General features: G+C 50.8%; 5 protein-coding genes across 5 annotated transcripts; 1 reads left to right on the top strand and 4 right to left on the bottom strand.

Annotated features, from left to right (window-relative positions):
* Nucleotides 1-556: 556 nt before the first annotated feature.
* Nucleotides 557-2621, top strand: PC9H_002383 (uncharacterized protein; the record flags this gene model as incomplete). The annotated part of the gene is made up of 5 exons (XM_036772024.1): nucleotides 557-997; nucleotides 1057-1904; nucleotides 1965-2305; nucleotides 2412-2476; nucleotides 2583-2621. The coding sequence occupies 5 exons, from the start codon at nucleotides 557-559 to the stop codon at nucleotides 2619-2621; spliced, it is 1734 nt and encodes a 577-aa protein (XP_036625670.1).
* Nucleotides 2622-2839: 218 nt separating this feature from the next.
* PC9H_002382 (uncharacterized protein) lies at nucleotides 2840-4518 on the bottom strand (the record flags this gene model as incomplete). Its single annotated transcript, XM_036772023.1, has 2 exons — nucleotides 2840-3233; nucleotides 3290-4518. 2 exons carry the CDS (start codon nucleotides 4516-4518, stop codon nucleotides 2840-2842), a joined length of 1623 nt encoding a protein of 540 aa, XP_036625669.1.
* A 327-nt stretch (nucleotides 4519-4845) lies between these two features.
* PC9H_002381 (uncharacterized protein) lies at nucleotides 4846-6028 on the bottom strand (the record flags this gene model as incomplete). Its single annotated transcript, XM_036772022.1, has 8 exons — nucleotides 4846-4886; nucleotides 4940-5036; nucleotides 5094-5149; nucleotides 5204-5272; nucleotides 5332-5424; nucleotides 5487-5600; nucleotides 5654-5699; nucleotides 5756-6028. 8 exons carry the CDS (start codon nucleotides 6026-6028, stop codon nucleotides 4846-4848), a joined length of 789 nt encoding a protein of 262 aa, XP_036625668.1.
* Nucleotides 6029-6739: 711 nt separating this feature from the next.
* Nucleotides 6740-12332, bottom strand: MEF1 (Elongation factor G, mitochondrial; the record flags this gene model as incomplete). The annotated part of the gene is made up of 21 exons (XM_036772021.1): nucleotides 6740-6820; nucleotides 6873-6895; nucleotides 6952-7098; nucleotides 7163-7382; nucleotides 7443-7742; nucleotides 7794-7937; nucleotides 7995-8093; nucleotides 8141-8663; nucleotides 8714-8946; nucleotides 8999-9087; nucleotides 9138-9300; nucleotides 9350-9617; nucleotides 10228-10575; nucleotides 10624-10825; nucleotides 10886-11003; nucleotides 11055-11176; nucleotides 11232-11678; nucleotides 11726-12056; nucleotides 12109-12185; nucleotides 12236-12268; nucleotides 12320-12332. 21 exons carry the CDS (start codon nucleotides 12330-12332, stop codon nucleotides 6740-6742), a joined length of 3981 nt encoding a protein of 1326 aa, XP_036625667.1.
* A 2910-nt stretch (nucleotides 12333-15242) lies between these two features.
* On the bottom strand, nucleotides 15243-17101 carry PC9H_002379 (uncharacterized protein; the record flags this gene model as incomplete). Its single annotated transcript, XM_036772020.1, has 10 exons — nucleotides 15243-15273; nucleotides 15329-15410; nucleotides 15469-15561; nucleotides 15616-15779; nucleotides 15835-15984; nucleotides 16035-16086; nucleotides 16145-16205; nucleotides 16268-16274; nucleotides 16347-16748; nucleotides 16800-17101. 10 exons carry the CDS (start codon nucleotides 17099-17101, stop codon nucleotides 15243-15245), a joined length of 1344 nt encoding a protein of 447 aa, XP_036625666.1.
* Nucleotides 17102-21425: the final 4324 nt, after the last annotated feature.

The following is a 21425-nucleotide window of genomic DNA, read 5'->3' as shown; positions in this document are numbered from 1 at the left end:
GAAAAGAGCAGCGAAGAATGCGAATTTGTGACCCCAAAAGTGATGCTGGCTCGGGTGGTTGAAGAGGGGGCGGGGCTGCTGGTACCATCGGACGTGCTGTTTTACTACAATTCCCTTGTGGCAACAAGGTACCGAAAACAGAGAGACGTATCGAGCATACTGTCAGTCTGGCTTTCAGCGTTTCCACTCGATGAATTCGAGGTGCTCGTAAGATTCTGGCACGAGTTATGTTAGCCTCGATGGTACCGTGCGGCTCACTGTGGGACACGTACCAGGTACTGTAGGGTCACTCAAACTCCCTCCCAGTTAGATGTATAGGAGCTCAAAAATGCAGTACAGAATGAACGATTGACCCAAGATCGACCTGAAGAAGACTCAGGTGAATACTGCCGTTTCTGGCACTTAGTACCAAATCAGGACATACGCAGTCTGTAGAGCACGTGCGTTTCCTGTGGCCACTTTCGCGACTGAAATTCCGTCAGTGGCACAGTGGCACAGTGGCACACAATCTTCCTTTTCATTCCCTACCACCACCTAAGACATTGTCATCTCATAAATGGCTGGATCAGACCTCGAGACTCGTCAGCGCTACGCGACTTGGACCTGGCGCCGTCGGTCTGGCGAGGTGCTCCCCCGGCCTACTTGTCGCGGGAAGCGTCCCCCGAATGGTTTTATGTGGGCCCCGACACCATCGCAATTTTACTGGATATCCCGCATCCCAGAAGTCGGATACATGACCATCTGGTCGAAAAGCATGATCGTGGAGTTCGAAGAAACGTCTGCAGAGCTGGCGGCGAAAGGGATCGCGTTAGAGAGGCTGGAAGATCAGGAAGCACCGAAGAAGTGCGAGCCCTGGCCCCTACTGAGCCTCCCAGTGGCTGCGTGCTCAGATCGCGGCGAAGATAGCGATACCTCCAGGCGTTCGATAAGGGGTGGACGCATCGGACCTATGTTGCCACTGGACCTCGGAGACAAGGATGCGAAAGCGACCGGAGGGGTAAGCTCTCTCATCTTTTATGGAAGTTTGAAAGGCACTAACTTGATGCTTTCGCTTAGTCTTTGTTCGGAAATACTTACGGCTTCGAGAGCAAGCTAGAAGAGCTCATTCCTGCTTCCTTCTATCCGGATGTCCTCATAGTCAACGACCCTCGAGGAATCACAGAAGGTAAACGTGTGCTGGACCCAGCTGAGGGTGCTGACGCTCTGGAATTTCTCCCTCGGCACTACAAACGCGTCTGGCCTGATGTCGACCGCCTGAAGTATCCTGCTCTGCCTGCGCCAGGGAATGTCGCGTACTTGAACCTTGCTGGTGCTCCCCACCTCGGACACGGATCCCACTCGTCCGTGCATCGCGCGTCCCTGCGGCTCCCCGGCGCGCTCGCTGGGATGACGACCGATGGCTCAGTCTCTGTGGCGGCGAAGATTGCTTTTCCTATTACTGGCGCGCGTGCTATGCTGGATCACGAAGCGGAAATGTACACGAGAGTCTACGGCCCTGCGGACGACGACGATATGGTCCTTGGCCATTCCCCTGCTCTAGGTACGAAGAATGAGGAGAATGAGAAAGACGGCGAAGCCGAAGACAAAGAGGAACTTGATCCTGCTCGCCACCGCCACCTAATGGAGCACTTCACTGGCTTCAACATAATGACTCCACATCTGGCACATCCGGTCCCCGTCGGCGCTGTTCTCCCCAAGCTCTATGGCTATTACATCCCTTGCGAAGAATCTGAAGCCTTTGTGAGAGCACGGAAGACCGACAAGAACCCAGAAGACTACTGGCGTACACGGGACTACGGAAGCGCGGAAAAGAACAAACCACCGAAGAACCTTCTGAGCCCCATTCTCCTGATGGAGGACTGCGGCACGCCCATCAACCCCCGTGCGATGTCAATCGACGACAGGTGAGGCTCAGATTAACTTACTATTCCTAGTGCCATTAACCTAACAAACACATTGTGTAGGACCGAATGCTACTCCTTCCTCCTTCGCCTTCAGAATGCCGAGTTCAACCACAACTCCTTCTGGATACGTAATATCCTGACGCAGCCAGGGCCTCTCCACCTGCCACCGCACGAGCGTACCAACGATGTGCAGAGTTACCGCCTAATCGACGCCGGGCGCATGATCCACTGGTACGGATACATAGAGGGCAGGGTTGGCATGCTGCCCGAGCCTACGAACGAGAAAGAAGCCAGGGAGTACGTGGAGAAGGTGGAAAATGCGGGAGCTGCTTGGGAAAGGTGCAAGGCGCAGGATACGGATTATGGTCTGAAGGAGCTCCTGCTCGAAGGCCGGGTGAGGGGTAAGCCAGCGGTTATGCTATCGCAGAGCGATATGGGGGTGAGGCCGTGAATAGTCGAGTTGAATTGTAATCTACTCTCATGATAACTGTATTGTTCGCGTCTTAGTATGTAACGAGATTCTTCTCCCGCACCGCTTCATGATATATTGCTTGATGTCAGAATTCAGTGGGGTTCGTTATTCTGTTTCTTAGTGCAGCAGGGAAGAGGGAAATGGCTCCGGGTTCTCCTTTCCCCGCTCTCGCGTTCCAGCGTCTCATTCTCGTAATAACCGTGTAGAACTTGGTCACGACGGACGACACAGGCACAGGGTACTGAATGTGCGGCAAGTTGTACCCTGCCCATTCCTCCATGAGTGATTGAGATATGTTGCCGCGACTGTGAAGTAAGAACCTGATAATATCAAGTTAATCGCGGCGTTAGTTGAAGTTGGACATTGAGCGATATCATTGAGCTGCAACAAATCCCCAAACGTGTGACAGTCGAATTTCTTGACATAGGGACGACTGTGGAAGAAGACAAGACTTGTATTAACCCTAACCCCACATTTCCATCAATAATTGCTCTCTAGCACGACTAATCTCCCGTTGCTTGGCTTGTGCCCACTTCAATGCAATCGTCTTCCACTCCCGCTGCTCCGGGGTGTAATCTACATCGTCTCTGATGTACCCATCCGGCCCAATCTGCAGGCGTTCTTCAGGTAAATCCTTGCCGTGTTTTCTCTTGTATTCCTCTACTTCTCGTTTCGTGTGCATCTTCCAGTGGTCCGCTCGTCCTAAATCTATAAGACGGAAGCTCGGATGTTGCATCGTCCGGTCTTTCGGTGCTTTGGTGAGAGGCCCAGGCTGAACCATGATATTACGCGGGTAGAAAGAGCTATGGCTGATGTCCTCCAAATACAGGCGCACGAGGAACGACAAACATTCCGTTCTAACACCAAGCTAGGTAAATCATTTGTAACTCATGATTCCGAAAGCAAGACTCACCGATCGTCTATGTTCATTTTTTGTGGTTTGATAGGCTTACCACAGTCCTCGAGAAGGAGGATCGGACTGAGGATCGTCTCCGGGGGTAAGTTAAGCTCTTCTTCATCATACGAGGAGTATTTCCAGTAACCACCATCTGACTTCCCTTCCTTGGTGAGTTTGGCACGAGTTGCAGCGCATTTGGTAGCTGCTTCTGCTTCATCGGTGGGAACATAGTATCCAAAGAATTTCGGAACCACAGCTCCAACGGGCACCGGATGAGTGATGTCAGGCGTAAGGAGGTTAACCCCAGTCCAATGTTCCATTAGATGTCTCTGACGACCCCCCTCGTCCACCTCGTGGTTCACCTCGGTGCTGTCAAATCCAACATTGTTTGCTTCACCGTAGATCTGGTTGTACACACCCGCTTCGTGCGCTAGTAAGGACCTAGCCCCACGAGTTGGGAAGCCCATCTTCACTGCCACGGCTGCAGAGCCGTCCGGGGTATTGGCCTCGATGCCTGATGGTAAACGGAGAGCACCGCGATGCACGACAGAGTGGTTGCCCCTCCCGAGAAGAGGCGCGCCGGCGAGGTTGAGGAACGATATCTTGTCGCCGTCAGATGATTCGCCAGATGCATCAGGATGCACGACTGGCCAGACGCGCTTGTACTTTCTGGGGGTGGGTTCGAGGTCCGGCGCCCCCTCCTTCGCGATCTTTCCCTCGGTGGCACCTTGAGGATCATTCACCGTTAGGATATCGGGGAAGAAAGAAGCAGGTATGAGCTCTTCGAGCTTGTATTTGGCGTCGAAGGAGTTCCCGAATGGTGAAGTGGCTACCTCGACGTCTCGCGGTATCGCTGGCAGCAGTCCCCTGGTGGCTCCTTGAATCGAGCGACGAGCAGAGTACCATATGGTACCGTCTGGCTGGCAGATCTCTACTGGCAGATTCAGCAGTGGATACGACAATACCCTCTGTGGATCTGGCTCTGGGTAGATTTCGTCGGCAACCTCCCAGTAGTTCTCGTTGAATTCCGCCACCATGCTAATTGACCACCCTGTCATGACATTGATATTCGGGAAGCGTTGGATGCGATAGATGCGATCGACCGATGAGGCCCATATGAGTCCGTTTGGGGTACGCTTGCCGTTCGGAGGCGGTCGAGGGAGGGGTCCTCCGTCAGGATTGCGCAGCCAGGTATGCCCAATGACTCGCTTTCGTTCCTCTTTCTCGGAATCTGGCTTGGGCATTTTACTTGTCGTGGAGGTTAAAGAATAGCAGACCATTGTGCCACTCACGAAGCGTTTAATAAATGCGACACGGTGGGTCACATCACCTGAGCGAGAGTCACATCCATATTGTTCCTTTGACCACCGGAGGACGCCGTGATTGTCTGGGAGTCCGCCCCAGTGGATTAAGATTTATGGGCCACCGTTTCTCGACGTGTCGGGGTAGGAAATACTCAGTGGTATGGGGGTAGCTTGCTTGAGCATCCATGAATGATTTGCAGCGGAAATGAATAATACCACGAGAATATTATAATACACGTTGTCCGGAAGCTATTGTAAGAACGCGCACTAGTCGAACCATATGCCTCCATCAATAGTGATGGTTTGGCCTGGGTGAGCGTTAGTACAAGCAGGATCCGCAGTCTCAATACCTCTAACGCACCTGTCATGTAACTGGACTTCTCTGATGCAAGCATAGAAACAAAGTTAGCTATTTCCTCTGGCTCGCCGACTCTTCCGAGCGGTGTGGCAGCTTTGAACTACATTCAAGAGGAGATATAAACCTCGCACGAGGGATGTGGCAAGATTTCACGTACCTGGTCAATGATGCTGGCGCCTGAAGGCGTTATAACAGCGCCCGCAGCTTCGCGTACTATGAGCAGACTTGTGAGCAATATGACAGTCTCAATAGAGGGGGGATACCAACACATGGGTGTGTCTATTGTCCCGGGCGCATACGCGTTAACCGTAATACCGTGTACACCCCATTCGCAGGCTAGACAGAAGAGACGAAATGAGCGAATCTCGAGCAGAGCCAGAGCAGGGACATCATACCGGCCGTTTGAGTTAACGATCGGATGGCAAATTTGCTGGCGGAATATGCACCTATCATCGCGCTACCTTTCTTTCCAGCAATCGAGGAAGCACCTATGGCGAAAGGTAAATACAGGAAAGCGAATAGTGATGAATACACAACGGAAAGTACTCACCAATTATCCGACCACCGCGTTTTTGCTCGATCATTAATCTTGCCGCAGCCTGATAGCAAAGCAGCACGCCGCGAACGTTGATGGCGAATAGTTTTTCCCACTCTTCGACGGTAACTTTTGTGTAAAGTATATAAAATGATTGAATGTACGAGCCTCCAGATACGCACCATCGAGTATAGACTTGGACCAGCAAACGCCAGCGTTGGCGACCATCTGCGCAACTGAATCAATATGGCTGCAACGAGAATAATAGTAGGGAGTGATCTTACCACATCCAGACCACCAAAGGTTTCCTTGGTTTTGGCTACGAGATTGTTGACGTCGCTCGCCGATGAAACATCCGCTGGTACGACCAAGGTTCGAGCGTCCACATTCTTCGTCTTGATTTCGGCGGCAACATCGTCCATCAGACTTTGTTTGGCTGCGATATCGCTTATGACAACGGAGAACCCATCGTTAGCAAGTTGGATGGCGATCGCTTTGCCGATTCCCTGTGCGGCGCCGGTGACTATAGCAGTTTTGGGTTGAGTGTTAGGAGACATAGTAATTGTTGAGTAAGGAGATCTTCTGGTGAAAGGGGGGTAGATGGAATATGACGATGAGCTCGCATAGTCCCATGGTTTTATGGACGGACGGCCCCTGGATAGCGATGCGAAGGTAAGGGGTCGACTGTTGCCTACGGTTCGGCCTGCCTGTTTCTAGGCGTGTTAGTGGTGGAATGGCTTGGGCCTAATCCGGGCCTGGATCCCATACCATTCCAAGTATGCCCCTTTTCATCCCAGGCTGGGCGCTTCTCACTGCCACCGTGATCTGGGTCATCTTGAGGGATTCGATGTATCGTGTGGAACTTGGAAGAGGGAGAGCGGGGAAATAATGTTTACTGGGCCATTTGGCAGGCGTTCTTAAGAGTGTATACGCCGAGCAGGGGTGATCAAAACCCAGACCACATCGGGTGCAATCACGGAAGCTGGGGCGGGTCGTTGCAAGTCGTCCAAGCCGGTCGTCTAACGCGAAATGACAACTAACGAACTGCAGTTGGCTCAGGTGATGGCGGTCTGGAATACCAAGCCTGCGACCACCTCCCGCTACCTCTCTGACTGGTTCTGGGCCTCCTAATCGGTGCGTATTAGGATGCCGAACGTCCATAATATCCCTGCGAATAAAATCTGCAAGCGTACTCAAAACTGAGCAACAATATAATTAAGCAATATATAAAAGTAGGCACTATAGCTCTAAGATATGCGTATGCTGGTCTATTTCTTTGAAGATGGCAGAGTCTTGCGGTAAGCCTCTTCGAGTTCCTTTTGTAGGTTGGGAAGGACGGGCATATGGTTCTATAGAAGGGATCGGTATAGGAGCTCGGGAGAAAAGGCCAAGGAGGCGTACCTTGTATTCCATGCTGAATTCACCTATCAAGTCACTTGAGTCAGTGATGTACTTGCATTGAGGGCAGAAATCCTGTTACCTTTTCCTTGAGTTGAGCCACGAAGTTGGTTCGAATAACCAAACATATCATTCAGTGCAACTTCCGCGGTACAAACAAATTCCTCATCACGGACTTCGCTGTCCATAATCGTGCCTCTGCGTCCATTGAGACCGCCGATAACCGCACCTACATACAAATTGCATGTAAGTTGAGAATCATAATTGACAGGCACGTGGGTAAAAGAACTCACTCTGGAATTCAACAGGGGCGACAACCTCGACCGTCATGATGGGTTCCAGAATCACTGGTTTCGCACTATTGTATACCTCACGGAAGGCACCAATGGTCGCAAGACGGAAAGCCAATTCAGAGGAATCCACAACGTGGAAACCACCATCTTGCAGCACCAATCGACAGCCACTGATAGCATTCCCTGACAGCGATCCCTTTTCCAACGCTGTGTAGAAACCCTAATGAATCAAACAACGACAGTTAGCGAGGGGACTCTACAGAATTTCGTGAAATCTGACCTTCTCTACAGCGGGGATGAAGTTCGTTGGAACGCTACCGCCCATAACGACGCTCTCGAATGCAACGTCCTTTCCTGTCTCAGGATCGGGCTCCATGGGCTCGATGTAACCCATGATCTTGGCGAATTGCCCAGCACCACCAGTCTGCTTCTTGTGAGTGTAGCTGAAGTCGGCGCGCTGTGTGATGGTCTCTCTGAAGGCTACACGAGGCTTTCCAGTGGTGCAATCAACGTTGTATTCCCGTCGCATTCGCTCAACGTAAATCTCCAAGTGTAGCTCACCCATTCCGGAGATGATGGTCTACAGTCAAGTTAGAGACTATAGAGACATTGTAAGGGATGTATGTCGCACCTCTTTGCTCTCGGCATCCATATGGACGCGGAAGGTAGGATCTTCCTTCTGGAATCTGTTAAGAGCTCGGGAGAAGTTGGGTGTCTCGATTCCGTTAGCCTTGATAGCCAACGAAATGACTGGCTCCGGAACAAACATAGACGTCTACGAAATATCATAAAAATTGTGAGGCTGAATTCCTGTAAGTTACCCGAGGCGTACCATGGAGAAGCTCGTGGTACCGTCGGTGAAAGTATCTCCCGACGAGCATTCGACACCGAAGATAGCGCAAATTTCACCAGGGCCAATGGATTCAATATCCTTCATCATACGCATTAGCAAGAACTTGTGAGACATATAATACGTACCTCCATCTCATTACTATGCATGCGCACAAGCCTGGAGAGGCGAACCTTCTTGCCGGTGCGAGTATTGTAAATAGTGTTCGTCTTCTTCATACTTCCTTGATAAACCCTCATGTAGGTCAGCTGCCCAAAGCGACCTTCCTCCAGTTTGAAAGCAAGGGCGACGAGCGGAGCGGCCGAGGCCGGGTACAATGGAACGAGTGGTGCTGATGGGGGGAGTTTGGTGTCGTGCGCTACAACCTCACTCTCAGATGGGTCAGGCAGATACGCGCAGACACCATCGAGCAACGGTTGGACAGCCGTGTTCTTGATAGCAGAGCCCATGAAAACCGGAGAGAACTTGAGGTTGATAGTAGAACGGCGAATGGCGGCAGCAATATCCTGGTTTGTCGGAACTTCATCGTTGAGGAAGATCTCGCCGATGGTGTCGTCAACTTCGGCCAGTTGCTCGATGAGTTCGTTACGCTTCGAAGTAGCCAATTCCAGAACAGACTCGGGAATCTCGTCGGAGACGACGACGTCAATGCTGGAATTCATATTAGTGGCTAAGTCAAGCGAATAAAGGCAGTCACGAACCCCTTGACACCTTGGTTGTAGATAGCTTTCCATGCGACCAAATCAACCACGCCCTTAAATTCATCCTCGACACCAATAGGGACCTGAACGGCCGCAGCAGGTATACGAAGCTTTGTACGTATCTGGTTCACAATCCGCCACGGATTGGCGCCAGGTCTATCCATTTTGTTGATGAAAGATATCCGGGGAACATTATAACGTCTCATTTGGCGATCGACGGTCGTAGTTTGACTCTGCCATCACATGAGCGAAATACGCCAATGATCGCTACAGCAAGAAACTTACTTGGACACCAGCAACAGCACACAAGACCAGGATAGCACCGTCCAGAACCCGTAAAGCGCGTTCAACCTCTATAGTAAAATCCACATGGCCTACTCCCAGATTCAGCACAAGAGATTGTAAGGGGTCCGAAGGAGCTCACCGGGGGTATCAATAATATTAACGGCGTACTTTTGTTTTCCTCCTGACGTTAGGTTCGTTGCTTCCCAGTCACAGAACGTCGCAGCACTTTGGATGGTAATACCCTTCTCCTTCTCGAGTTCCATGCTGTCCATCTTTGCCCCAACAGCATCACGCCCCCGTACCTAGCCGACTGTCAGTAGCCGAAGGTGCAGTAAAAGATATCAGATTTACTTCGTGTATCTCACGAATACGTCCGGTGTAGTACAGTATCCGCTCCGTTAGCGTAGTTTTGCCAGAGTCAATGTGCGCCGAAACACCGATGTTTCGCTGGAACCGAAGCCGCTTGACATCCTGGTCGCTAAGAGTGTATTGGGGGTGATTCGCCTCGAGTTCTTCCTCAACCGGTGTGTCCTTCAGTGCAGCGGCCGTTGCTGCATGTCGCCGCGTAAGACCGACCGTGAAGGAAAGAAACCTATCGAGCACGGGTCGACGGCATGCTCTATGGAAAAGAAGAAGTTCACGAGGTAGCATCACTCTACCATGCAACTTCTGCAGGTAAGAGAGTCCTGAGCGAAATGAATTGAAGTGAGCATCAACTCCGAGAAGTCGCGACGCTAGTAAAATTGGCTTCCCACGGTCAGAAGTTTGGGAAGATAAATGGCACTATAGATTAGGACTACTAGACAGTAATAATACGATTAACAGGGTTCTCAAAGTCAATGACCTACCTAGAAGTATCATTTTTATTTAAAGGTAAAGGCGTGGTAGACCTAACTGGGCCTACGAATGAGAAGGCAAGGAGCACCTGGAGCGGATGGCAGGCGCAGGCTACCTAGGAAAGATGCAAGGCGCAAGCGATTATAAATTCCTGTTTGACGCATGTGAGCAGGTAGGCGTTCATGTCATCGCAAAGCGATATGAGAGTGAAGTCATGAATCGTTACTGGTCTGTCCTATCGTGGTCCCCCGAAGTCGGTATTATTGAATATGAAGCACGAGTTAGATCACTAGCAAAGATCAAAGCATCCTGATCGTCGAATAAGCGTAGTAAAAGTTTACTTATAACAGTGGCGACCCATTGGTTAATGAACTGACTGCGCGTTCCCTTACACCATGAAAGTAAAGGCCAAACCGTCATCATCAACGTCCATAACACCCGCATCTCCAGCACTTTGTTTCACTCTCATCGCTCTCCTAGCCCTCTTCTTTTCCTGCTTCAGCATTCTTCGGTTCAACGGATTACTCTTAGCCATGCGCTGCAGGATGTGATCATCGGGAGGGGCGTCGTACTCCGGAACGTCCTTGTTCCGTCGCTGGCGTTTAGGTTGTCTTTGATATCTTTCAGTGTCCTTACCGTTTGGTAGAGAGGACGGTTCTATGAAAGGGGTGTCAGCCTGCGGCGAGGGCGATCGAGATCGTTTAAGGGATTTATTTGGCGACGAGTCCTGAGCGATTGGTCTATAACGGGTTGAGACACTTGGCCAAAGTGTCATTGATCGCACTTACTGGTCCTCATCCATGCCTTCCTCTGCATCAAACCATACATCACCATCTTCATCCATCTTCACGTCATCAAAGGCCCCCGCATCAGCTGCTCCAAAGAAGCCTTCCAGCTCGAACGGCTTCGAGTACTCCGTCAGGATCTTGGCTTGGCCAACGTTTTCGGCACCAGCTGCGATGGTGGGGGCAGCAGACGATGATGAGGCGACTATCAACCAAAAGGAAGGATGAGACGAGAAGAGGGAATGGGAACCATGGTCCGACTTACGGACGGAAGGTATCTGAGAGGGATGGACGGTGGGAGGCTCGCTGTAATACGGAATCTTTTGGTGGTTCCAATCCTGGAGTACGTGGCGCGCGGCCCCTAGGATATCGGGCGTACCCCCCTTTCGATACGATATAAATGAGGAGATTTCAGCGATTAACATCCGACTAACCTTCAGCAGCCTACCGCTACTTAACGCCATCATGGTCAAGAATTCTAGGGTAGATGAGAACTCTGGGAGACTATATAGCTTTTGAAGAGTCGCCGGAGGGGTGCGAGACAGAATTTCCTCCACTGAACGAATCGATAAGCAGTCGGATTGAAGAAAAGTGGGTGGCCTGTAACATACCGACTTCGATGGGATCGTCGACGTCTTCCACTTTTACGACATTACGGAGTAAAACACTCCCCTTTTTCATGCTCTTTCCGTCTACAGCTTGGTCATCGTCATCGAAGACAACACCTGGGGAATCTATAATTCTTATGCCCCGCTCAAGTTGCACAGATTGTAGCTCTCTCGTATGACCAGCTTGGGCGGCTACTGCGCACACCTTACTACGCTTCAAAGCATTGATCAAGCTACTTTTGCCGACGTTTGGATAGCCAACGACGCCGACCGTCACGCTTCCAGCTTTAGGCTTGTAGGCCTTCAGCAGTTTTACGAGCGCAGGAGCGGTGGCGGATGATATGTTGGTTCGTTGATGTTGTGCCGACGAGGGCGAGAGGAAAGGAAGGGTAGGCGTGGAGTGTCGCAAGTATTTGAGCCACTGCTGTGCATTTGACTTGGGAACCAAGTCTGGGAGATTGTCACGTCGTGGACCAAGAGCAAACGCCCTCACGCACCGACTTTATTCAAAACGAAGACCAGCTTCTTGCCCTCTGCTTCGCGCCGTCTGACCTCTTCCTCTACTAAGCGGCTTCGACAACCTTCCGGATCGCGGGCATCCAGAACAAGTATCACGATGTCGCTGTCATCCACGACCTTGTGTAACGTGCGGAGGTAATGTTTTCGCGCCTGTTCTTTTGTCTTGCTACTGGTGGCGTGGGGATCGCTGGGGTCTTGAGACGTCGATGCGTGCGCCGATGCAGATGACTCTGCCATCATGGCGAGGGTGGAGAGAGTAGGCTCCGAGGCCATTACAGCATCTGGATCAAATTGAGCATGAAAGACTTTCTACGCGATGATTAAGAAAGCTTCGGGCAATGGAAACAATATGGAGACGAACGGGTTGTGCCCGTTCCTTTTCGGCTTTCTTCACTTTAAGATCAGGAAGTCTTGGTACTCCTGGATCCTTCTTCAACTCTGTCGCAGGGCATCAGAGATACAAAATTAACAACTCCATTAGAACATACTTGTTTTGTGTGGCACTGGTATCTTTTGCGATCCTTGAATAATGAGTTAGATGCAACAACGAGTGATAGCGGTACCGAACGTACTGTTTCTCCCCATGATTCGTCTCGTCTCGGTGGTAATCAATCCTTAAAGCAGATTAAAGGTGCCTTGCAATTTGCAAGCCACTTAAGTAGGAGATATTTGTGCATGTGTGGCTGCGCGATGCCAGAAGTGGCAGTCACGGTATTTCAGAACTTCATTGGACGCGCCTACTCCCTCTGCTTGTACGTACTCCAGCAAATCCATCGGTCGGAAGATTAGTTCCCTTATTGCTTTAGAGGCTTTGAAAGTGAGCCCGGCTGCAACATTACATTCATTACATTCCGTCTCGCAATCTGGGTGCTAAAGCGCTAATGATTGTTGAATGTATAACCCGCGGTTCAAGCTCGAGGAACTCCAACTAGCAGACTGTTTTCCGAGGTACTCCTGGTCAACGGGTTGGCCCCCGAGGTTTGAAATCTTGATGGTGGGCAGCACGCTTTCTGATCCAGAGGCAAAAGTGAAGTTGGAAGTGACGCCTTGGAGGTACACGCTCGCACGTTCTTCGGGGAAGCACAATTTTGATTTCTTTCGCCGGCCCTACATTTACATATCCCACTCCTCGCCCACACGCCCGAATACTCGACTAGTGTTGTCATGAAAATTGCTGGCCCGAAAGAAGCGGCGACGCTGGCGAACGAAACGGGGAGATAGCGAGACCGCAGCCCGACAACTTGACATACGACAACTCCTCAGACTCAGGCAGTCAGCGGTATCTCATACAGGAGTGGACGGCCTACAATCTGCCCGTGCCGATGCCGGCCATCTTGCACAAGTTTTATGGTTATCATGAGCCTGACACAGAACAGGAAGATGTGGACAAGGCGAAACTCGAAGCCATCTTGGAAGACTGCAGCGCACGACAGGCTCTCCAAGGATCACAAGCCAGCAGACGTTTCTTCGTAGACACTGTTCTTTGACTGAATCAGATACAACAACGACGTACATGTCCCTCGCGCGCCTTCATATCCACGAGTATCGGTACAACTCGTGCGATCTACCGAGAATGATTCTCGTCCAGCCCGTGGACCAAGCGGATGATGGAGTTGCGATTCGGATCGTGAGGCCAGGAGGTACAATGACTTTTGAGATGTTCATGAATGGGCGCAGTGGACTGGCTGCGATTATAGCAGAGTGGTCACAAAGTGGAAAGAAACCTAGCGAAGTGAGTTCAAAAATGACAGGCACTCTTTTACTTGTATTCCGTATGCTCGACATAGACCTCGTAACAAAGCTGTTACCCTTGAGGCCGTATTGAGGACTGACGCTAGCCTCCATATCATCGAGGACAGCCTCTCGAGGTCATATCCTCCAGCTGAAGCCTCCGCCGAATAATCTGCGAAAGCTAAAGCCAACGCCCGCTGCATCAGACGAGGGTGCGTTGGCTCCACCGAAGCCTAATCAGTTCGCTGGCAGGTCGTATCTCGCAGTAGCTTCAAGCGGCAAGTAACTGATGCCCACTTTACAGTCATGAATCATGCTGATATCAAGTTATCTGGCTCGGCATCCTTAATGATATGTCCCTCTTTCATGAAGCATTGTGGAACCGATACTCGGCAACTAGTTGGTCGAAATCGCCTCGGGAGACTGGTATGCTAGCATCAGGTCTCGACTTTCTAGTGTAATTTCACAGTGGCTCAAACTTATAATTATACTTATAGATTCTCTTCAGAGGACCGGCCCCGTAGTCAAGATCATGTCCTGAGGGCTCAAAGAAACAGTGCCAGGCTCGACCTCACCGTGAATCTCATCGGGAAGTCGTTGGCCCTGCTGGCCACAAGGAATATTTCCTTGTCGACTTCTGGCTGGGGTTCATTCACAGAATGATCGACGTGGAGCTAATCTTTCCTTCGTCAGAATCTTGTATCGGGTAGTGGGTTCCAAGGTCATACGACCTTCCGGTACGCCTCCCATTTTTATCGATATTGTAGCTCTGGACTTGGATGTCTCTCAACCTCGATGCATCTCATCCGAAGGCGTCATGAAATCCTCCAGAATCCCGCAACCAGGTGTCGCTGTGGAAGGGTTGCACAGGCTAGCATCCACCTAAATCTTAAAAAGCTCGATGGCCGGTGTCTAGATGTACCATAGCTTGGACATACATAGTAGCTTCTCAAACGGGCACCGAGCTTCGGGAGTACGCTATGATCAGATAGGCAATCATCCAGAAGGCGATTACGAAGAGCTAGCGGAGCGACAAGTAGCCCGGACCCGCTAGCACGACAGGTTAGGTCGATGTCAGCACCTCATTGTCTGTGCACGCTGGCGTAAGCTTGGGTTTCCTCTTATTTTCATTACTACTTCCTAACATACAATTAATCGGATTCCACTAGTGGACATATCACGGTGCTAACACGGGGGAGGTCCCACGAGCTATTGAAAGCAACCTCCCCCGGAAGATGAAGCCTACTAAGAACCACTCTTTGTAGTGCGTACGAGCTACTAATGCTCAGGGGAGGTAGAATCAGGCGTACTCATTCTGATAGCATAGCGGAGGCCGTACGTATCGGGAGTCGCCCCCCGGTTCGGGTTCCGGGCCCGCCATTAATATGCAATGACTCCTCAGGTCTTCTACTAATCAGGTCTTCTACCAATTTTTGAAGCTATCAGCCGACCAAATCTTCCAGAGGTGCGCCATACCACTCAAGTACCACTCAAGGGGGTCAAAGCATTAAAGTAACATTATGTATTGTCTACTAAGCTCGACGAAACAAAGAACGGATGTACTTAATCGTACAGAGGCCTAATAATACGCCGGCCCAAAAGTCCATGATGAATAAGTAACACTCATAAACAGCCCCAAACCCCAAGTGAACGCCGCGAAAATTGAGAGGGACAGGTGAGAGAGACGCGAGATATTGACTTCACAAGAGCAAGGGTGAATCGTCCACATGCGACAGTCATCAATATGAATACCAGCGAAAGTTTCTAGCACTGTTGCCACATCTTCACGGAGTCACTAAGGACGGGGACGATGAGAAGGAGAATAGAATAGAGAGGGGAGGGGGGCTTACATAACGAAGGCGCGTTCCTCCTCGTTGGTGGGCCAACTGGGCAGCCACTGGTTCTGATTCTGAGCGAAATCGCGCATAGCGGCTGGAGAAGAAGCAAGGAATCGTATCATCGGAGGCGAGCGATGTGGTGGGGCACTCACTCTGAGAACCATCCAACCAAGGTTTATGTCCGTTGTTATCTGGGAACCACCCATTGGTGCCACCGACAGCGACATTTAGGATAAGGTAAAATCCTGAGATAGAATTAGAACCCCTGTGAGCCAAATAGGAGTTAAGGAGAAGCTTACGCTGATCGAAAGGTGCAGCCTTGGTACCATTGATCCACGGGTTCTGTAGCACGATAGTAGACGAGCCGTTTTGCACCACAGGCGGGAAGTCGCCTCGATCGAAGAAGGGAGTATTTATCGCGATTTCGAGCATATGGCGGAGGCGCGAATCAACGGACATGCGACTAGAGCCAATGGCGCATGAGGCTACGAATTGGAGTGCAGCGACGGGGTACATACATGAAGTCTTCTGTCCACTCCAAGGTGTAGGTGTGGTAGTCCATGTCGTAAGATCTATACCGGTTCCTTGCCCATCCGTAGGTCTTCCAAACACCGTTGAGCCAGCTGAAGGGGCCCCAGTTGAGTGACGAGCGGACGAAGTTGGTTCCTCTGTGGCGACACTTCAACTATCGCTCATCTATGATTGATACGGTACGTACTGCGCGGGATAAGAAGGACCGTTACCGCGAGCCTCCATAATATCGATTTCACCTGCAGGTAAAAATGTCAGCTTGAGTAATAATCACGGCGCCATGTTCCATATACTCACCACTCAAAGGCCACGGCCCATATGCGCTATCAACTGGAAGCATCCAAATAGCAGGCCACATCTAAAAAGTATATCCCATCAGTCTACCATTCCGACGAAGGCGCAAAAGTCAACTAAACGCACCCAATCACTGAAAAGCAATGCACATCGTGTCATTTATAGTGTTCGAAGGTAGATGGATAAGACGTCTTAAAAAACTTACCCCGTAGGAATTTTGGCTCTGACTTCGACTTTGCCAAATCGGATGCTGGCGCTGTTCCTAGTGCTAAGCCGCGCACTTTGGATGGGGTTGATGATGGTGCCGGTGGTACTATTGCTGACCGCAGAGCAGGCTTTTACATATCCAGCTTCATCGAAGGGAATGTCGTCTCCAATGGCGCTGGAGTTAGTGGAGTAGGTAGTCTTTGGGTCCAATGGGGTGGAGGCGGTGTACGACCATCCACGGGTGGTATTGAACGTACAACCAGTGATATTGTAGATGTGATTATCGAAGACGGCGTCGTTACCAATTTCCTCGGAAGTGAGCGTAGGAAGAATCCAGAGCTTCCCATCACGAACAAACGAATTCTTTGAGGAAGCTGTGGCCATTGCAAATTCCCCGTTCCTGCGAAAGAATGAGACAAAATCACTTGTGAACACGGGCATGAAGCCTTACCCAAAGCCACTCATATCAACTTCCCTGAAGAATTTGCCGTTTTCACCAAACAGGCCTTCGTCGCCATTGCTGAAATCCTCGTCCAGCACCGGACAAAGGTTACCGGGCATCAGTCGAACAGAGTGGTAATCAAAGTATACGCGGACAGCCCCAGCGGCGATGCCGATGAGGATCATGCTGTATGTAACGACGTAGGCTATTTTCGCATATGGGTCCCTTTTCGTAAGCCAAGGCTTTGCTGCAGGGACGCCCTCCGTCAACATAGTTGACTTCGGGCGTTCCTTCAATTTAATTTTCGGCATGGCGGGGGCGCTTCCATATATAGTAATAGGACGTGCCGGAGGCGAAGCGAACGCCTCTCGCAGGCGTGCAGAAGAAGGCCGCGAGCCTGGATGGTCGCCGGTAGTGGGGCGGCTGTATGAAGCGCGAGGCAGATCAGAGCTGCTGGCGCTAACGGATGAGGTTCCGCTTCTCGGGGTTGAATCGGGGAAAGGATAATGAATTTGTGCGTGTGCACCCGGCAAGCCTGGCGAGGTTACTGGTGTATGATCTGGGCTGCTGAAGCTGCGAACACTGGGTGGAGGGGAGAAGGGGTTCATCGGGGCATTGTAAGGACTTCGAGGAGTGACAGGAGGGGAATCTGCGGAGGAGGCCGCAGCCGATGGGTGAGACTGAGTACGACTATGAAGAGAAGGCTTTGAGTCGTTGTCACTCTCGATGGATTCCGCTATGGAACGAGGTGGCGCGAGGGACGACGACGTCCTCGGTCGTGAGTACATCAGCCAGCGAGGACGGGCGAAGCGTCAAATACAGGGGGAACGTCGGGCAGCAAACGACAAGCTAGAGTTCAGTCAGAGCCTCCAAGATTATAAGTGATCTAAAAAATACTCTTGAGCTTCGAGATCCACAAATGAACAGCCCTACCCAACAATGGCTCAGGCCAACGTTCCTGGCCTCGAGTTTGCGTGGACAGATGATAGATCTCCCGATGGTTCGCATCTTTGGGTAAATTCTTCCCAGCCGCCGTTCGGGGAAGGACGGCCATACAGGTGGAAGCGAATCGCGTCCTGAGCTTGCCCTTGACGGAACAGTCTTTCGTGCGGCTGATGAATGTACTCTTAATTGGCATTTCGCCGGGCCATTGTACCGCATGTGTCCGTGGAACCAACAATAGGGCACAGATACTGAAACATGACGCCCGGTGTAAAAGTAGGTGAAAGCGCGGCATCAGAATGTACATGTCGATCATGAACGCCCAACAGACCTGTCACTAACAAATGTAAGTATACTGTTCGAAAATCCTCTGGTTGCTCCAGGATGAGGGGGTCATCTTGAAACACCCAGTGCGAAGCCGTCTGTATGAACTGTGCTCCAACGACTGCAATTAACGAGCAATTAACGAGCAATGTCGTGAAGGCAACAGAGGGACGCGATGTCTCTCATAGCCAAGAAGCTGGAGGATCACCCATAATTTTTTACCGAACGAAACGCACAGCCGTCACGTCACGATTTGAATTCATTTTGGCGGAGGTGGGATCATCAATTCTCCTCAACGAATCTAGGCCACCCGCAACTGATGAGATAACGACAGACATCATAACGAAACATACCATCTAACAAGTGGTCTTTCCCACTCAGCCAGGTCGAGGCACTGAGAAGACTGATCAGACGCGCATTGTGCGGGTTTCTGACAGTGATTGTCAGGCCAGAAGTGACCCATGAGAGTTTATTGGATTGCGGGAGTAAACAATCTATTCGCCAGCTCCCAGTGATGGATTTCCGGGATTTGGGGCATGCAGGATCTGGGATTCGAAGCCCTCCGACTTCGAACTTCCGGCGGCGAGCAAAGCGCACTACGATCCCGCTGCTAGGTCGACACTAGTAGCCTGCTAGTCGAGCGCAAACGCCTCAATATGAATGATGTTGATGATGGTAGTCGAAGTTAAAAGCAGATGTTACTGGTTTACTGACCGTGGGATGATTGCCCCCTGACTAATCGTAAGGTTTAGTGGTCAAGAATGACTTTGACTTCGATCTATCACTACTACTCTGTGCTGGCGTCGTCCTTGTTTCGATCGTCCTTGGCTAACGGATTGCTAGCTCCGGGCCTAGAATACAAGTACCAGGGCACATCAATGAAATTTCGACAGTCTAAAGAGCTTATACTTTGCCACTTCAGCACACGCGTATACCAGGGCATCAGGATGTTGATATTACAATCATTGCCCTGAGCATATGCATGGTGACAGTGTATACAGTCTTTGAGCTCCATTGTACTCATCAGGGCAATTTTATCATCTCTAGTGTTGGCGTCTGGCTACGCGACGTGGTGGATGCCTACATGTGCTGGAAACTGCGTGGCATTCTCTGTTCCCAGATCATCTCATGCTCCCAACCGATAAACGTGCCGACTGCCTTAAGCGTCCGAGCGGTTGGGTTATCGGCTGACCCTCGACGGAATGGTCCATGTGCGGGATGATAAATATAAGCAGGCAGGCTTACCGCTACCAATCGGTTTCAGTCTTTCCTCCAACTCACACATGTTCGGTGCCGCCGCCCCTTGTCAGCCAAGTACGTCCGGGGATGTTGTCGGCGCTTGCCCAGCAGAAGATTCACACCACAGTGCAAGAGAGAAAAGAACAGGTCTGTTGGGATCAGTACCTGGACGAAGTTTTCTGACATCTTGGACAGGATGGCGAACGGAGCGAGGACGACTCATGCGACAATATATCGATAGGACGATAAGAAGAGAATGGAAGAAGATAACACTAACACGGAGACCGTTCAATTACTATCGGCGAACGGTATCAGGACCAAAGTTTAAGGCAATGTGCCGGTGGTGTCATCGCACAACCGTATTCGGTTCGCCGTCGGTCATGAAATCCCCTTGGGATAGCAATGACGGCCACGGACAGGAACAGGTTACGAGAGCATCTCGTGAAGACTTGATAGTTCAGTCCAAATTTATTGCATGGTGAATGATTCATTTTACTTCTTCGATTCGGGCTACGTTTGGTATGAGCCCCTGGAATTACTAATGTCGACGACAGCACTGAAGGAGCCATTTATGGGCGCACGCGCGCACCTCGTGAAACTTTGAGGAGTCGAACCGATGAAATATTTCAATTTCGAGTTTATTACAAGACCATCCAGCAAGGCCTCCCATTCTGGCACGTATTCCATTGATTGTGTCATACGGGCAGTTCGGGGCAGGTCTCCTCTTTCCTCGAAATAGCTGGTTCTGTGGAAGCGTTTTGTGAGGCGACCACATCATCTTCCATTCCTATACGCAGCGGTCAATCCTCCGGCCCCGCCTCCTCGAAATTTCGAATTCGGCATTCGTTTGTACGGCGCGATTCCACGCCTGAGACTCGTTCAGTTCTCTCCGACACATTGATATATCTTGCTTTCTTGATAGATGTGTAACTATCCGATGTTCTCGACGTCTCTATTCTCGTCCTTCGCAACTATCTCTCTTCGAAGGTCTGTTCGATGCATTAGTTCTTGATTTGGGGCGTCGTCCACGTATCGGTTTGAGAAGCAAGCCGCATCTCCACCGACGAAGTGCAAGTCACTTATCAGCTTATCTCCGTCTGAAACGTTCTCACTCGGCACTTGCGGGGCTACATTGGTTGATCAAGCGTCCATAGGTATGGGTGATGAATAACACCAGGGTTCTTGACATCCTCGAGAGAAGTCCTATCCCCTGTCTTCCACCCCTTTCCGGCCCCTTCTGTGCCTCGTTCGCATGCTGGAGATCTATTGAACATGCTTCCTCCTTGTCTTAGAGTCACAATCACAATCGGACCCGCGTCTAGCGTCGGCGGTCGTGGATATCTACTTCAGGTGCTGAACAGGGGTGAAGAAGCCGTGAAGCTCACTTCGGTTTGTTCCATTGTTAGATGGAGCCTCCTGGTGATGTATGTTCTCGAAGATGACAATGGGTATCATATAGGAGGTACGCGCCTATCATGATTTGCTTGTCCTACTCCTTTATAAATGTCAGACACCCACCTCGTCGCTCGTCGACGTTGAAGGGACTCGATACCTGGGGCCATAGAACAATATCTCGTTATTGCGTCCAGTATGCTTTGACCGACTCCAATAGCGTCGAACTTACGACATGCCATCATTACGCCACCACTTTCAGAGCTTACAGAAAGCTATGTTTGTCCTATTATCGTGAGATGGAACAAAGTGAGGTAAAATGCCCAGACTATCGATGTCTAAACCATCAAACTGCCGTCACGTATTGCATACCGGAGGGTGATAGCCAATAGTACCAAACACACACTTTGTTCCGATTCCCGGAGGTAGGGTGCTAACAAACGCCAGTCACTGCCAGTGAGAATTGTCGATATCCAATCCCCGATAGACTGATGGACATCCGGGATCGCATAACTCGTTTGAGAGTTTTGTGGACACGGTACGGTTCTGTGGATTATCCCCAGGTGTCCGTAGTGGCAAGGTCTGTTCTCGTAGAACCATCGCACATTATCACCTGGCTAAGCGATTTTACCAGATGGCCTCGCCCCGACATCGTGCTTGTGCTGCCGTAATGGCCTCTTCGAATGCTAACTAGGATTCCCCACAATCTGGGCGCCTTCGTCCCACGCGCTGGGAGTC

Source organism: Pleurotus ostreatus, assembly GCF_014466165.1.
Source record: "Pleurotus ostreatus strain PC9 chromosome Unknown scaffold_11, whole genome shotgun sequence".
NCBI lineage: Eukaryota > Fungi > Basidiomycota > Agaricomycetes > Agaricales > Pleurotaceae > Pleurotus > Pleurotus ostreatus.
The sequence above is the reverse complement of the archived record's forward strand: the minus strand, read 5'-3'. Positions and strand labels throughout refer to the sequence as shown.